This window comes from Chlamydotis macqueenii, chromosome Z (genome assembly GCF_036417535.1).
Source record: "Chlamydotis macqueenii isolate bChlMac1 chromosome Z, bChlMac1.mat, whole genome shotgun sequence".
In the NCBI taxonomy this organism is placed as follows: Eukaryota; Metazoa; Chordata; class Aves; order Otidiformes; family Otididae; genus Chlamydotis; species Chlamydotis macqueenii.
In genome coordinates, this window is record NC_141593.1 from 33,519,792 (window position 1) to 33,535,726 (window position 15,935).

Sequence of the window (15,935 nt, forward strand, 5' to 3'; positions counted from 1 at the left end):
GTGTTAGGTAAGTTACAGTTCTCATGAGACAGACTTGAAAAAGCTCCAAGCAGTGCGAGAGTGGACACATTCCTCAGCCCGTTAACAGTGCTACTGGTTAAACTTTAAACTGCTTTTTGTTTTCTATGACTACTCAATTCTTGATGGCTTACTCCTCCTTAATCCTCTGTTTTCTAGTGTCTCCACAATGCACAACTTGCATCTTGGAATTCTAGCTACAGTGACTGTCTTGTCTATGCTCTAAGAACTGCCGTTTTCGTAATGGTATCTCTGTGGCGGCTCCGAAGTTCATATTTCTCCAGTGACAAGCTCACTGACATAACGGACTTTGTCTCTGAGAGGAGCTTCCTCTTTATCATCTCCTGTGTCATCATATTATTCAAGTCCAGTCTGAAGGCTGTTCACTCTTACCTCCCTATCAGACTGAAGCTGTTTGAATGCTGTCTTATGTAGCACTCACCAGGCGTCAGTAACAAGTCACACATTAATCTTGTCTGTGGGCATGTATAAAGTAACAGTATCGATTCATGTCCTACCAGCTACTGAGCATGAGAACCAAAAGGGATGTCTTTTTCCCCTTAAGAGAGCAGTTCACATGGGTTCTCCAACTGCAACTCAGATGCAGATTGGAATGAACTTGGACTTTATGCAAAGGCAAACAAACTGTATCTGTTTAGCAGTCCTATATTTACTTTTTTTTTAAACCTAAAGCCAAGCGTGTGGCTTATCTTGTAGCCCCTATGCCAGTGTAGTTTTTTTAATGTAGTGTTGTACAGGTTGAGTATGGCTTCTCTGTCAATGGGACATGTTACTCTAGACTTCACATACAGGAAATGTTTATAGTATGAATTAACTGCACTCCAGCAGGCTGAAAGAACATTTACTTCAGTGGTTAAGAATTATTTGTAGTTAAGTAGCTTTCTAGTTATTAAAGGTTGTTTATTATCTGGACAGGAGATGGCTCCACCTTACCATGATCGAGAGGCATCAGCATTTCTAACACTAGGTGGAAGTGGTCAGCATATCTCCCAAAGATACGTTTAGACCTGATCTGTCTCCCGATTTGAGTTGTGAGTCATAGGGAAATGCTTTTAAATGGGCAGTAGTAAGATCTTAATCAGAATATGGAAGAACACAAACAGAGTGGATGGATTATGATCCAGATATGAGGTACATGTGTATCCTCTTCACTTAAAACTTTATTTTGGCTTAGCGTTTTGCATAGGGATCGGACCTCAGCCGTAGGGAAGTGTAAGTATCCTGACAATTTATTAGTAAAATTGAAGAATTAGTAAAATTAGTAAAATTAGTAAAATTAGTAAAATTAGTAAAATTGAAGAATCTTGCAGAAGTGGTCTAAATAGAAGCAAAGAAGATAAAAATCACTTATATTACTGTATCTAGACTCAGTAACTGTTGTAAATATAGTTTTCTCTTTTTCGTATTGTTTTGTTTGTATCTTATCTGATAGAGGGTATTCTGATGTAAATGAAAACATTAAATGATTACATTTTTGTGGCTGTGGCATTGCACTAATGTAAGATACTGAATTACTCTTTTAGTACAGACTGCCCTAGTGTTCACAAATATCGCAGTAGTTAGAGCAAGTATGATGGGCTGAGAAAAGTGGAAGCCACAAAGGCTAGTTTGGAAAATGGTATTGTGAACTGTCAGCATACAGAAAATGTCTCTTAGAAATTGCGTTAGCATTGACATGCAACAGGACACGGAAAAAAGTGACTGAACCTTAAGGGATTAGAGTGAACATGTAGCATGGTTGCCCACAAGTTCTAGGGCTGGCAATGAAATTTTCTTGGTAGTTTTTACTTAATATTTCTCAAAAGTCAAAGTTCTATCTGTGCTATGATGGAAACAGATTTCAGATATCTTTGTTCTTCAAGACTGAAATTGACTTAGATTGAATATTTAAGGAAACTTCAGAGATTCCATGGGTTTGTGTGTATCTTACTTAAGACATCTGCCTTCATATATCCTGTTAGGTGCAAATGGAAGTAACAAGTGACTAAATCTTCTTGAATAAGCAGTGTTTTCGGTGTTGGATAAGAAGCACTTCGTAACCACTGGAGAACCCACTTTTTGGATCCATCCGTGAGATTGATTGCTGTGACTTGGACCTAAAAAGAATCTTTGCAAGCTAAATCAGAAAGTATTCCCATTTGACTCCCAGTTGAGATGGGATGGTTTGGATATCTCTGGCCTGCATCCTTTCCTTTACAACTTGCTTTCACACAGCTTCCTCTTTCTAGTCACTGATTGTGTAAAGTTTGTGAGCATTGATTCAGCATACTGATTCTCACCTTTTATCTGATTCAAAGAGGTTTGCCTCGCCAACACGATTCTGGTACTGTTGTCTTCCTGTTTGTCAGACAGAAACACAGAACTCTTCTCCTTATCCTGTTTCTCTTTTTGGAATTGTTAGTATGATGTGATGTGATAGGTTAGACTCATCCCTGGCATTTCTTTCTTTCCGTCACAGAGTGTGCAATGGCTCATTCCTACTGGTAGAGCATGCAGCTTCTCACTGTGAAAGGAAGTGTATATAAGTGTCAGTAGGGTCTCTTTGAACCTTTACAAGCAAAATAGACAAGATTTTCTGTGTAGTGTTTTTTTTTTTGCAGCTGTGTTCTTCCCAAATAAAACTTCAAACTCAGCTTGGAATCCAGGTGTAAATTCTATGGCTGATGTGCACTTAGATTTCCTTAGAGCAGGAAATCTGTATTTCTTTATATTTAGTAATTCTGTATTTCTTAGCAAGGCTTATGTGCTAATGGCTGGATAGATATCCCCCATAAAGTTTTTGTTTTCCCACTAATTTGCCACTGATTTGCTGGCATCAGACTTAGTTTAAATTTACTAGATATATGGTGAACTACAAGCTTCAGCAATCAAATCATAGAACCCAGGAAAAAAAAAAAATTCATTGCTCCACTGGACACAGACAGCATCTACATGACTTCCTCAGTTTACATATGCCATTTTTCTGCAAGCTCTTTTAAGCATCTGAATCTCTTTTGGGTAAGTCGGCTGCTTATACTGGTAAGCTAAGATTAAGGTTTACCTGAGTAATCTTCTGAGACTCTTGAGGGGAACATAATTCACTCTTCATCTTTGGCTTCTAGCAATACAAGATATTAGTGGCAGTTCCTGTCAGGTCCCTGACAGTGACTTGTCTTGAATGAAAATACATACAGGTCTTTGTTTTCTAGAGGTCCAGTGAACTAATTTAAGCAATTTTAAAAGTCAAAATTGTATCAAACTACTGGTATAAAGCAAAGCTTTAAAGAATCAAACTCTAGAAGAAGATTAACTTTGAAAGCAAGCATAGGGCATTGAGATTCCTGTCCTTGTGAAGAAACCCTCTTTTTGAATAAGTAAATTTTCTCATGCTTTTATATGGGGATATGATCTGAAAGATGATACTTATCTGTCAAACAGATATTTTGATTTCTGGTTTCTAATTTAATTTTCCTGTGTGTGCTGTTTGGAATCTCGTTGAATACTTTTAATTAGATACCTGTCAGGTACATCTAGCTCTTATTTGGTCAATGCCTGGGGTTCATAATGCTTTTGCAGTAGGCTAGGCACACTATCCTGCTTGCAGTTAGGAGCCTGTTTCTCACATTCCAGAGATGATCAGGAACCTCTGTAGCTGAAACAGAAGTTTTCCCAGTGCTTCTCTTTTTATAGGCATGCTAATTCTACAAGTTAATTCTTCAGTGACTTATGACAACTTGAACAAATGACCCAACTGCAAATATGTCTGGTTTTAGATTGAATTTCTCTCGCTTCAGATAAGAAAAGGGTGATATGTTGGCACATCTTACAGGTGTCTGCTTGCTCCTGCCTCTTCCTTCATTGTTCCAGGATTTTCTTAGGACTGAACTTTCTATATTTCTAGGAGTTTGTGTTTCCTTTTGACCGTGTCTCTTGTCCTTGCAGTTAGTGTCCATCATGTTGGCTTATGGAGATAGACTCTACTTTTAAAGAACTATACCAAGAACCGATAGTTACATGCTCTGTTTGGGAGAATGTGATTGCTTCAGTTTTTTGTTCTTGCAGATGCCCTCACTCAAGCTGTTCTTTCTGTTTTTATTTTTCTTCTTTGGACGGATGAAATCTAGCAGTTCTAGAGGGCTTCATTTGAAAGGATAAGTTAACTGTTTTGGTAGTGTCTTGCATCTCTTGTTTCAACTGAAGAGAGGCTGAGGTACTTAGGACTGATGCTCAGGAAATAAAATAAGACTTGCAAGTCAAATGCAGTACAGACCTCATTAATCAGTAAGTTATGCCTCAGAACTTTACTTGCAGAATCACTTTTTTCTTTTTCTATTTCAGTGTTTGCTATGAGAATAGACACTTAAACAAACCAGCCAAAGACAGAAAAGTGTTTTTGCTCTTGAGGGTATGCAATGAAATATTCTCAGTGAAATTTGTATTAATTTTATTTTTTAAAACTTACATTTCCCACTCTAACTGTTCTGATAGGTACCTTCCTCACTTGTTTCTTTATTTTAAGTTTGAGGACAAGAATAGAATTATTTTCAGCCTGACTTTTAAAATGTTATTAAAATGAAATGAAATTTACATCATTTGAAATGTATTGTTCTTTGACTACTTTTACTAGACTGGCAGTATTCTTCTGTAAAACCATCCTGTTGACAGGTGTTGACCTGTTGGAGGATGCTCAGGAGCCCTTCCAAAATGAAGAAGAAGGAAGTTTGGTAATTCTCAATTAAGAGCGAAGGGGAGTAGGAGCTGATACTTGGAAGAAATAATACTGTTATGAGTCTAAATCCAGCTGTTTTTGAGAAATAGTCAGTGACGACTGGCATTCCTCAGTGGTGAGCGGCGTTCCTCAGGGGTCGATATTGGGGCCTGTGGTGTTTAACATCTTTGTCAGCGATGTGGACAGGGGAATTGAGTGCACCCTCAGCAGATTTGCCCACAACCCCAAGCTGTGTGGTGCAGTTGACATGCTAGAGGGAAGGGATGCCATCCAGAGGGACCTTGACAGGCTGGAGAGCTGGGCCTGTGCAAACCTCGTGAAGTTCAACCGTGCCGAGTGCAAGGTCCTGCACCTGAGTTGGGGAAATCTGAAGCACAAAGACAGACTGTGCTGAGAATGGATGAGAGCAGCCCTGAGGAGAAGAACTTGGGGGTGTTGGTTGATGAGAAGCTCAACATGAGCTGGCAGTGTGTGCTTGCAGCCCAAAAAGCCAACTGCATCCTGGGCTGCATCTTAGGTCGAGGGAGATGATACTCCCTGTCTGCTCCACTCTCCTGAGACTCCACTTGGAGTACTGCGTCCAGCTCTGGAGCCCCCAGTATAAGAAGGACGTGGACCTGTTGGAGTGAGTACCAGAAGAGGGCCACGAAGATCGACAGAGGGCCGGAACACTTCTGTGAAGACAGGCTGAGAGAGTTGCGGCTGTTCAGCCTGGAAAAGAGAAGGCTCTGGGGAGACTTTGCAGCAGCCTTCCAGTACCTAAAGGGGACCTACAAGAAAACTGGAGAAGGACTTTTAACAAGGGCATGTCATGATAGGACAAGGGGTAATGGCTTTAAACTGGAAGAGGGTAAGTTTAGATTAGATATAAGGAAGAAATTTTTTACTGTGAGGGTGGTGAGGCACTGGAACAGGTTTTCCAGAGAAGCTGTGGCTGCCCCATCCCTGGAAGTGTTCAAGGCCAGGTTGGATGGGTCTTGAGCGACTTGGTCTAGTGGAAGGTGTCCCTGCTGAGGGCAGGGTGGTTGGAACAAGATGATCTTTAAGGTCCCTTCCAAACCAAACTGTTACATGGTTCTATGATTTTATGAATAAATTTAATGATATAGAAGTACAGTGTTTCTGCAGGATTTGTGAATTTCTTTAATTCAGTGTGTTAAGCACATAAAACTCTTGGGAAGAGGCAAAGCCCTTTGACAGACTCTACTGTGGAGTAGGTTTGGTAAGCTCTGTGCCGTTGCTGCTTTTCTCTTTAGTAGACCTTCCATGGACATTAGTTTCAAAAGTCTTTGCTCTTCTCCGTGTGTGTGATTATACAAAGTTTAAATATTACCAAGAGCTTTTATTTTAACATCTGTTAATGTTTCTCTCCTTTTAAATGTTCAGAATCAAGATGCAGTCTCACATACTTGCTATTTTGTTTTGCTTTTCCAAAATCGATAACTTTTATTGTATTTTTGTAACATTAAATGTGCTTATGTTAAATGACTTTTTGATATTAATTCCTTTTTATTGATCTCCCTGATTTAACTTGAAGCCAAGAGACATTTTGGGGTGAATTTTGCTTTTCAGTTCAGTTATCAGTAAAAGTGAAAAGACTTTACTGATACAAAACAGTGTAGTTAAAACCACATGGAATTTCCATTATAGTAGATCTTTAGTTACTGCTTTTGGTAAAACTGTTTTTCCAGATGAAATCCTGTGTCTAGGCATTTATTTGGATATATGTATCTGGTGATTGTTTTTGAGTTTATTGTAACTTGGAAGACATTTTTGCAGCTTGGATTACTTAAAAAAAAAACTTTAGAAAAAATATGGAATACTGCTTGAGCTTCTGTAGGCAATCCAAATTTCCAAGTAGCTTCTTAGCATAGTAATTTGCATTTTTGTGCTTTTCTAAATGTTGTAAGAAGGGATAAGAAAGTTGCAACAGTTTAATTCAGAGAATCCTATTTTGCTTAAAGTATGCATGCATGTACAGATGTTCTTCTGTGTAATGAGATGTAGTAACTGACTAAAGTAGTCAGGATATTTGTTAAAAGAGATCATGAGCATCCTGATAATTGCTAGACAAAACCATAACGGAATAGTTAGAAGGTCAAGGAACTCAGCAGTAAAAAAAAAATACTAGTTTAGTGCTTTAAAACATTACAGAGTTTACAGATTTATTTTGTAAGGAAACTAAGAGTAATTGTCGTAGTTCAGCCCCGATCGGACCAGACTACGCAGTCTCTCTCTCACTCCCCCCACACTCCGAGAAAAACAGGGAGAGGAAATATAAGGAAAAACGGCTTGAGGTTTGAGATAAGGACAGGGAGAAATCCTTAAAGTTACCGTCACGGGCAAAACAGACTCGACTTGGGGAAAACTATTCATTTATTACTACAAACAGCAGGAGAATGAGACCGAAAACAAGATAACCTCCCCCCACCCCTCCCTCTTCCCAAGCTTAACATTATCTCTACTACCTTCCCCTCCTGAGCGGCACAGGGGGGAAGAGGGAATGGGGGTTGCGGTCAGTTCATCATATGTTGTTTTACGCCGCTGCTTCATGGTCGGGGGAAGAACTCCTCACATTCCTCCCCTGCTCCATTGTGGGGTCCCTCCCACGGGCCACAGTCCTTTGTGGAACTGCTCCGGCGTGGGTGATCTCTTCCACGGAGTTCAGTCTCTCCAGAACAGCTGTCCCAGCGGGCCCTCCACGGGCCACAGCTGCCTTCAGGCATCCACCTCCCCCGGTACGGGGTCCTTCACGGGCTCCAAGTGGATCTCTGCTCCTCCGTGGGCCTCCATGGGCTGCAGGGGGACAACCTGCTCCACCATGGTCGTCACCACAGGCTGCAGGGGAATCTTGGCCAGGAGCCGCATTACTCCTCCCCCTCCTTCTGAACTGACCTTGGCGTCTGCAGCCGTTCCTCACAACAGGCTGGCAGATGTCTCTCAGGATGTTTTTTTACATCTTATTCACTTCTCATCTCCTTTCCACTTCTTGCAGCTGGGCTGGACCGAGTCGGGCCCAACCGGCTGCCTGGCGAGAGGCCAGAGGTTGAGGCCTGCAAGGCCCATGAGGCCTGCGCCTCCCCCTCTGCGCCTCTGCCCCCGCTCAGCTTCTTCACATCTTCTCTTCTCGCTCTTTTTTTTTCTGTTTTCCCATTCTTAAATACGTTATCGCAGAGGCGTCATCACGAGACATTCTGCTACCAATCGGCTCGGCCTTGGCCAGCAGTGGGTCCGCCCTAGGCCTGGCCAAGTCCCCTGAACAAAGGGGAGCGACTTCTAGCAGTTTCCTACAGAAGCTACCACCTTAGGCCCCCCCTACTAAACAAAACCACAACAGTAATCTAGGGCTGCAAAGCTATCTGTTCTGGGCACCTTAATTAGAAATTAGGTGCCAAAGCCAACATATTTTTGAGGAATTCTGTATGTTCTCTGTGCTTTATCTGTCTTGTCACTGAAACTGTACATACTATATTGCTCCTCCATTGTACTTTGAAAAATGCATAGTGTGGTTATGTTGCCTCAGGTGACAACCCTGTTGAAAGAGCAATTAGTAAGGTAGAATATTTAACTCAGTCTTTCTGCTTTCTGACTCCAGCTGCAGTTTTCTTGGTTGTAAAAAATGCAGCAGTAACATAATGCTACATCAATTTATTTAACTAAATAGAAAATAATAATTTAATATTCTAAGTATGTAAAGATTATTTTTATATGTATTTGTTGCTATGAGTTCTCACAGTTCCAAAGTACAAGTAGTTCAGATATGAGGTTGGTGTATGGAGTCCTGATATACTGAGTGAATAGAATAGATTTGTATCACGTTTACCATCTCTCTGGACTTAAATTTCTTCAAAATGTACTTTTAGGCAGCTACAGTGAGAATAAAGAAACTGGAAGAAAATATTGAAGCAGAGAGAGCAGCACATTTGGAATCCAAATTCAATTCAGAAATCATCCAGGTAAACTTTTTGTTAAATATTTTATAGAAGTTTACGGTAAAACAGTTGATGAAGTGGTAAAGATGCAGTCTTCCAAGAATATTAAGACCACTGAGTTGCTTCAGTGAGAACATTGAATAGTTTGTTTTTTTTTTGTTTTTTGTTTTTTTTTTTTTTTGCAACAAGTGTCAAAATTGTAATAGCTGATATATAAAAGGAGAGAATAGAAATATATCTACTTTCCAAGGAATATTAAAGTTATTAAAATAAATAATAGAATGAAATGTCACATTTTTAAGTTTGAGAATTCTGACTAGCATTTAAACAGTGAGGAGAAAGGAAATGTTTCACAATAGTTTAACACTATACTACTGTTTAAATGTCCTGCCCGGTATTTTTTGAATGGACACTTAGAGCTATTTGGAGATATAGCACATATATCCAGTTTCTCTAGGAGTTAGGGCTTAATGCATCCTGAAACTGCACTTCCAAATGTAATTATTCAGAGCTCATTTCAGCTTCAAACAAAGTTATTAAATCTGCAGTTACCAGTTAAGGCTGATTATATGAAAAATGTAGTATATATCCTTGAATATTGAATCTTTGTATTATTAAACTATATGACATGAGGTTTGACCCAGTAAGGCAATTATGGTTTATTTTAAAAAGCAAGCGAGAAAAAGCTAAATGACAGGTGCTTAGTAAGCTCATACTAACTAACAAGCCCAAGATTTTTCTTCCTTGTTTCATGATCAAGGTGATCATGATATACACGAGCATATCTGTTTGTCTTTGTTTTGAACTACATGTGTTCATACATTTTTACATATGTTCAAGGCTTTCTGTGTATATACTTCCATAAAGAATTAGTAGAATATAGTTACCAGTAAAGCAGAGCAGAACAGGAAACTGCATTAAAGATCATGATAGTTCTTCCTAATTTGCTTTAATTGCTTTCTTATCGCTTGGCAGTTAAGAATTCGAGACCTTGAAGGAGCTTTGCAGGTGGAAAAAGCCAGCCAAGCAGAAACTCTTTCGGATTTAGAAATGATCAAGAAGGAGTTCAAAGAGGTAGAAAATGCATATGAGAGAGAAAAACACAATGCCCAGGAGAACTTGGAAAAACTCAGTGTGTAAGTTACCTTTTAAATTCATTGTAAAATGGAAGTAGGCAGCTTGAGTACCACTTAAAGTTTGCCTTCCCTATAGTTTTCAGTCACTGGAAAACCACAGTATCTCATACAATTTGCCAAACCAAGCCAAGGTTCAGAACCTGGCATTCTGTTAATAACAGGTACATGTCAGTAACCATACATATTATGAGTAGGTAGAGAAAATAACTAATCTGTTATAGATTGTTTGCCAAAGCAAAAATGTTGAAAATAATAGTTATGATAGGGTCCTGTCTCCAGTGGTGTTTGGGAGGAGTGTAGGTAAACGTACATGGCAGGTTTAGAACAGATCTTTTTTTGGTATACACTTACATTACTATGAAAACATTACTTTTCACTTCAGGGAACTTGGTGAATCTTTAAGACTTCTGTCTAGAAGTTGTGTATAGTTGATAGTGGATAATCTTCATTTTCAGCTTTTGAATAGTTGTGGAAAGTTTTAACTTGGTAACGAAAAACAGAAATGGGGTGAAGTGTGTGAGAGGAGTCGTAATGATTTGGGATTCCTTTCCTGCTCAGCACAGTCTGCTGTGCCTGTGGTAACAGACGGTTTTTGGAAGAATGCCTTTGTTATATTCCCCAGACAAATACAGGATTCACAGTACTAAGTCTTCCTCCATGGCTGAATCAAGTATATACTGAGGTAAGAAAGTGTCAGTAAGAAGAATGGCGTTGAAAGCAGGAACTGAGGAGTAGGTGAAATAAAAGATAGTAGTAGGTGAAGTTTAGGGAATGAGATGACAATAGATATAAAATGTAAGCTAATTAGAAGCATTTTTTGATAGTAGCTTAAATATCTGTTTAGGAATTTTCCGAACCATTAGAACTTTACAAGTTTTACCACAGGATCTGCTTTTAAAATTTTAAATTAGTCATGTTAGTTTAAAATTGTTAAAATTCATAAGTAGTAATTTTCCAGCTAAGTCTTTGAGACGCTTTTAAAGATACTTTTCTGTATTAGATTATTCAGACCAGCATAAGGATAATGGTTAAACATTGAATTGCATTGCTGCATTCAATAATGTTTTGTTCCGTGTGAGAATCTTTTATCTAGACATATGAAGCTGTTTCTTTGAGAAACAAAGTTTTTTTTATGGTTAGAGTAGTTCTGGTCCATGAAAATACCATTTTGGAAAAATGGGAAGAACTCTTGAACAAAAATCTTATCCTCAAAAAAGAAACAGAGTTGTTTTTTAAGAATGATATTTGTCTGAAATTGCTGTCCGAAATGCCTGAATATATGTATTTGTTGTGGCTAAGACTAGGAAATACAGTTCTTTAAGTTATGGTACCAGTTGCATTAGGAACTTCTATATTAGTGCTTATGGAGAAATAAATACCTGCGTTACTAAAATGCAACAAGAACCTTAAACAACTTTCCCCTTTTCCTCTAAGTTGGATGATTCTTTTCAACACTTCTTTCCGTGGAAACAATATTTGTTCTATTTTGGGAGTGGTTTTGTTATGAAAAAGAATTTGTGCCTACTTAAAGCATCTGTTCTGTGTGCTAACTGGATATCAGAATAAACTTTGTTTAATAACCAAACAGCACTTTTCGCTACTTGCAATCATCTGTTGATTCAGACAATTACACCTTGCAGCTTCTGCCAACTGAGTTTTTGAAAGCAGATTATCTTCTGTGATTTCAGAGAATGTCAACCTTTCCATGAAAGTTAACACAGTTAAACAGTTGGTAGTTTTGTTAATAGACCTTGAAGAAACAGATAGAGCCTATCCTTACAATTTTGTTAGTCCAAATACCTAAATTTCCAGAGCTCTATAAAGATAGCCATTGAAGGTCAAACTTTATCTCAGATGATCATTCATATACAGTTCCCTTGAGGTAATTACATGTGGTGGGCATGTACTGCCCTGTCTTGTTTCCTGTGCCTTTTTTTATTCTTTGAAGCATATAAGTATCAGTAACATTGGTGAATATCAGTGATTGCTTTCACTGGATCCCTTCAGAGAGAATACGAGAGCCTTTGATCTACTTACCTTTGAAGGCTGTGGTCCTTAGACTCCAGACAATGTCAGGAGCTTGGCCTTTATTTTTAAGCCATGATTTGGCTTCCTAACATGTTTTCCTTTTTTTTTTCTGGAGGAGTCTCATGAGTTTATCTTTAAGCCTTAGTCTTTGGAAAGTCTTCGAGACTTTTATTTGTTGTGCTAGAACACTTGTATGTCTTTTTAGCTGGACTTGATGTAGGATAAGTGATACCAAAGTTGGAAGCTATACAAAGCTGTGAGAATTTATTTTCTCAGAAAAAGATGGTTGTAATAACTGAAACCAAGCAAACAGGCTTTTCTGGGTTGCATAATTTATTAATTAGCGCTGAACCCAGTAGCACTATGTAAATTGGAGGCAACATGGGATTTGGGTCTCTGTGTGAATTTACTTTTCTTGAAGAGTGAGAGCATGACATAGAATAAATTGGAACTGCTTTTGCTATGTTTCTGAAAGCTGTTGGAGTAGAAGCTACTTTGGGAGACTAAATCACACAAGTTCATTCTCTAAGAATAAGAAGTAACCATCTACAGCTAAAAGAAAAAAATCAACCATGCTGAAGCAGAAGCACATAGGTATTTGGAGGGCTGATAAAGTAGTCCTTCAGCTAAAAAGATATGTTGATCTATAAGAAATAAGTTAAAGTCAGGAAGTGATAATATTGATTCAGAAGTCTCAGAATTGGAAAACTTTGAGCCCTTTCTGTTACTTTCAATTCTAATGAGACAGAAGTGATAGGAGAAGAGGTAAAGACATGAGAGACACCTGGATGTTCCTACTGTTAAGAGTTACATCTAAGAATAGTTCAGGTTGAAACTATAGTCCAACTTTCTACTCAAACTAGGATCAGCTATGAGATCAGGTTTCTCAGGGCTTCATTCATTTAGGTCTTGAAAACCACCAAGAATGAAGATGGCATAACCTCTCAGGGATCTTGTTTCGCTGTTTGACTGTCATTAAGGTGGAAGAAGTTTCTCCATGTCTGAACCTCTTTGGATTTGATTTGTAACTGTTGTCTTTTGTTCCCTAGCCATACATTGCTGTAAAGGGACTGGTTGCATCTTCTTGGTAATCTCCTTTTAGAGACTGGGGGGGCCTGTTAGACACTCCGAAGTTATCTCTTCTCCAGCCTGAACACAGCAAATTTCCTCAGTTCTTATATGTACTTCAGCCCCCAACCATGTTGGTGATCCTCACCTGAGCTCATTCTAACTTTTTTCCCGTGTTACAGCAGAGGTGTGTGTTTAAAACTGGTCACTATTCTAGATACGTTGTAATAAGTGACAAATAGAAGATGATTAATCACTTTCCTTGATCTTCTCACTGTACTACTACTAATACAGCCCAGGATGCTGTTAGCTATCTCTACTTGTATGCCATGCTGCTGATTTGTGACTATCTTGCTACCTACCAAGATTACCAGGTCCTTTTTGAGCATAGCTGCTCCCCAGCCAGTTAGCAGCCATATCGCTCCAGGACTCTCTTGCTTCCTAAATTCAGTTGCATGTGTCATTGTTGAACCTCAGAAGGTTCATGCTGACCTGTTTCTAGGTTCTGGGTAATGGCAGCCCTTTTCTTGAGTGTGTCAGTTGCGTTGTGTCGTGGCCTACACCACTCAGTTCACTGTTACTTGGTGAGATTGCACTCTTGGCCTAATCCAGGTGATGCACAAAGATGTTAAAACAGATTCTAATACAGGCTCCTACAATATTCCGCTTGTTACCAGGCTCTACCATCTGAGCTTTGCCATCTGTGTTGGTTTAGTTTAGAGAGGGGGGGCTACGGTGGTAGTTTCTCTAAGGTGCTGCTAGAAGTTTCCCCTTTGTCCGGTGGACTTGGCTGGGCCTAGGGCGGACCTGCTGCTGGCCAAGACCGAGCCAATTGGTAGCAGAATGTTCCCTGATAACACCTCTGCAATAATGTATTTAAGAAGGGGAAAAACAGGGGCGGGGTGGGGGGGGAAGAGAAGTGAAGAAGCTGAAGTGGAGGCAGAGAGGGGGAAGCACAATCCTTGTGGGCCTTGCAGGCCTCACCCTCTGGCCTCCTGCTGGGCGGCTGACTGGGCCTGAGTTGGCCCTGCCTGGCTGCAAGAAGTGGAGAAGAGATGAGATGGATGATGTAAAAAAGATCCTGAGAGGTGTCTGCCTGCCTGTTGTGAAGAATTTTTCTTGTGAGAGGAACAGCTGCAGACGCCAAGGTCAGTGAAGAAGGAGGGGGAAGAATAATGCTGCTCCCGGCAGAAATTCCTCTGCAGCCCGTGGTGCAGCCCATGGTGAGGCCGGCTGTCCCCCTGCAGCCCATGGAGGCCCACTGAGGAGCAGAGATCCACCTGCAACCTGTGGGGGACCCCATGCCAGGGCAGGCGGATGCCTGAAGTAGGCTGTGGCCCGTAGAGGGCCTGTGATAGGGCAGCTGTTCCTGAGGGTCTGCACTCCATGGAAAAACGACCCACACCAGAATAGTTCATGAAGGTATGTAGCCCATGGGAGGGACCCCACGCTGGAGCAGGGAAGGAATGTGAGGAGTTCTTCCCCCAAAGAGGAAGGAGTGTCAGAAGAAGATGTGTGATGAACTGACTGTAACCCCCATTCCCTATTCCCCCCTGTGCCACTCAGGGCTGGGAAGGTGATAGAGATAATGTTAAGCCTGGTAAGAGGGGGAGGGGTGGGGGGAAGTTATTTTGTTCTCTTTCTCATTATCCCGCTTTGGTTTTAATAATAAATAAATAGTTTTCTCCAAGTTGAGTCTGTTTTTCCAGTAATGGTAACATTAAGGATCTCTCCCTGTCCTAGTCTCAAATCTTGAGCCTTTTTTCTTATATTATCTCTCCCTATTCAATCAGATGGTGGGGAGAGTGAGAAAGAGACTGTGTCAATTGAGCCCAAGTGGGGCTGAACTACGACACCATGAAACCATTTTTATTAGTGTTGTAGTTCACACACATAGACCGAGGTCCTATCTTGCCTAAAAAAATACTGTGTGAGATAGTGCTAAAAAAAAGTTGAGTTGCTTGCTTTCCTTTTGTCCACAGATGTGGTCGTTTTATCACAGAATATAACTGGGTTGTCCACACATGATTTAGCCTTTGTAAATCCTCACTGACTGTTCCCAGTCACCTTTTTGTCTTTCATGAGCCTAGAAATTTATTCCAAGAGGATTTACTTCATGACCTTCCTGGGACTGAAATTAAGCTAACTAGTTCCTTGGCTTATCCTTTTGCTCTTTTTGTACTATAGATGTGACATTTGTCTTTTTCCATTTGCCAGGGACCTTCCTCAATCTCTGTGACCTATCAGAAATTATAATGGGCAGCCTCACTGTGACATTGGCCAGCTCTGTAATAACCTTTGAGTGTAGGTGAGCTGGCCTCTTCAATTTCTGTGAATTGAATTCTTACAAGTAATCCTGGACTCAGTCCTCACCTACTGCTAGCTGTTATTCTCCTTTTTGAGCCCTTTTACTGATCACAGAGGCTTGGCAGACCTTGTCAGGGAACACTGAGGCGAAGATGACATTAATTCTGGTGACCTTTTCTGTGTCCACTGTTGATAAAATACATGGCCTGTGTAGAAGCAGATCCATGTTTTCTTTCCTACCTTAATGTAGTGGTAAAATCTCATCTTGTCGTCTTTGTCATCCTTTGCAAACATCAGTTCTAGGTGAGCTTTTGGCTTTCCTAACACCATACCTGTATACTCAGACAATCTTTCTAAATTTTTCCTTGAATTTCCTGTCCCTGCTTCTGTATGCTGTTTGGCCTTGTAGCTTTCTCATGAGTTGCCTGTTTAGCCACACTAGGCTCTTTATGTATCTTTTGTCCTGAGTACCAGGAAGACTGATATAGTACAAGAACTGTTTGAAATTTTGTGAACAGTCTACTGGTAGAAAAATTAAAAGTCATGCCATTCTGAGGAGAATATACTCAGGTAAAGTTTCCAGGTATATGGAAACTTTAGGAGCAAACTTTGTATTTGAAATCAGAGTTGATTATGCAAGATGTAACATCGGAAGAGATCTTTCTGAAGAGAGCTATTGTGTTAATTAAAATACAATGAATTCTGTTTATTATATGT

The 15,935-nt window shown here is 39.9% G+C and overlaps 1 protein-coding gene across 5 annotated transcripts in view; it reads left to right on the plus strand.

Annotated features, from left to right (window-relative positions):
* The window catches only part of CCDC171 (coiled-coil domain containing 171), a 162,078-nt gene that overhangs the window by 24,803 nt on the left and 121,340 nt on the right, over window positions 1-15,935 (plus strand). For all 5 annotated transcript variants that reach the window (XM_086770830.1, XM_086770829.1, XM_086770832.1 and 2 more), the window contains 2 exons: window positions 8,611-8,703; window positions 9,655-9,815. In XM_086770830.1, coding sequence (XP_086626956.1) covers window positions 8,611-8,703; window positions 9,655-9,815 — 254 coding nt within the window. The remainder of the gene's footprint in view (window positions 1-8,610; window positions 8,704-9,654; window positions 9,816-15,935) is intronic.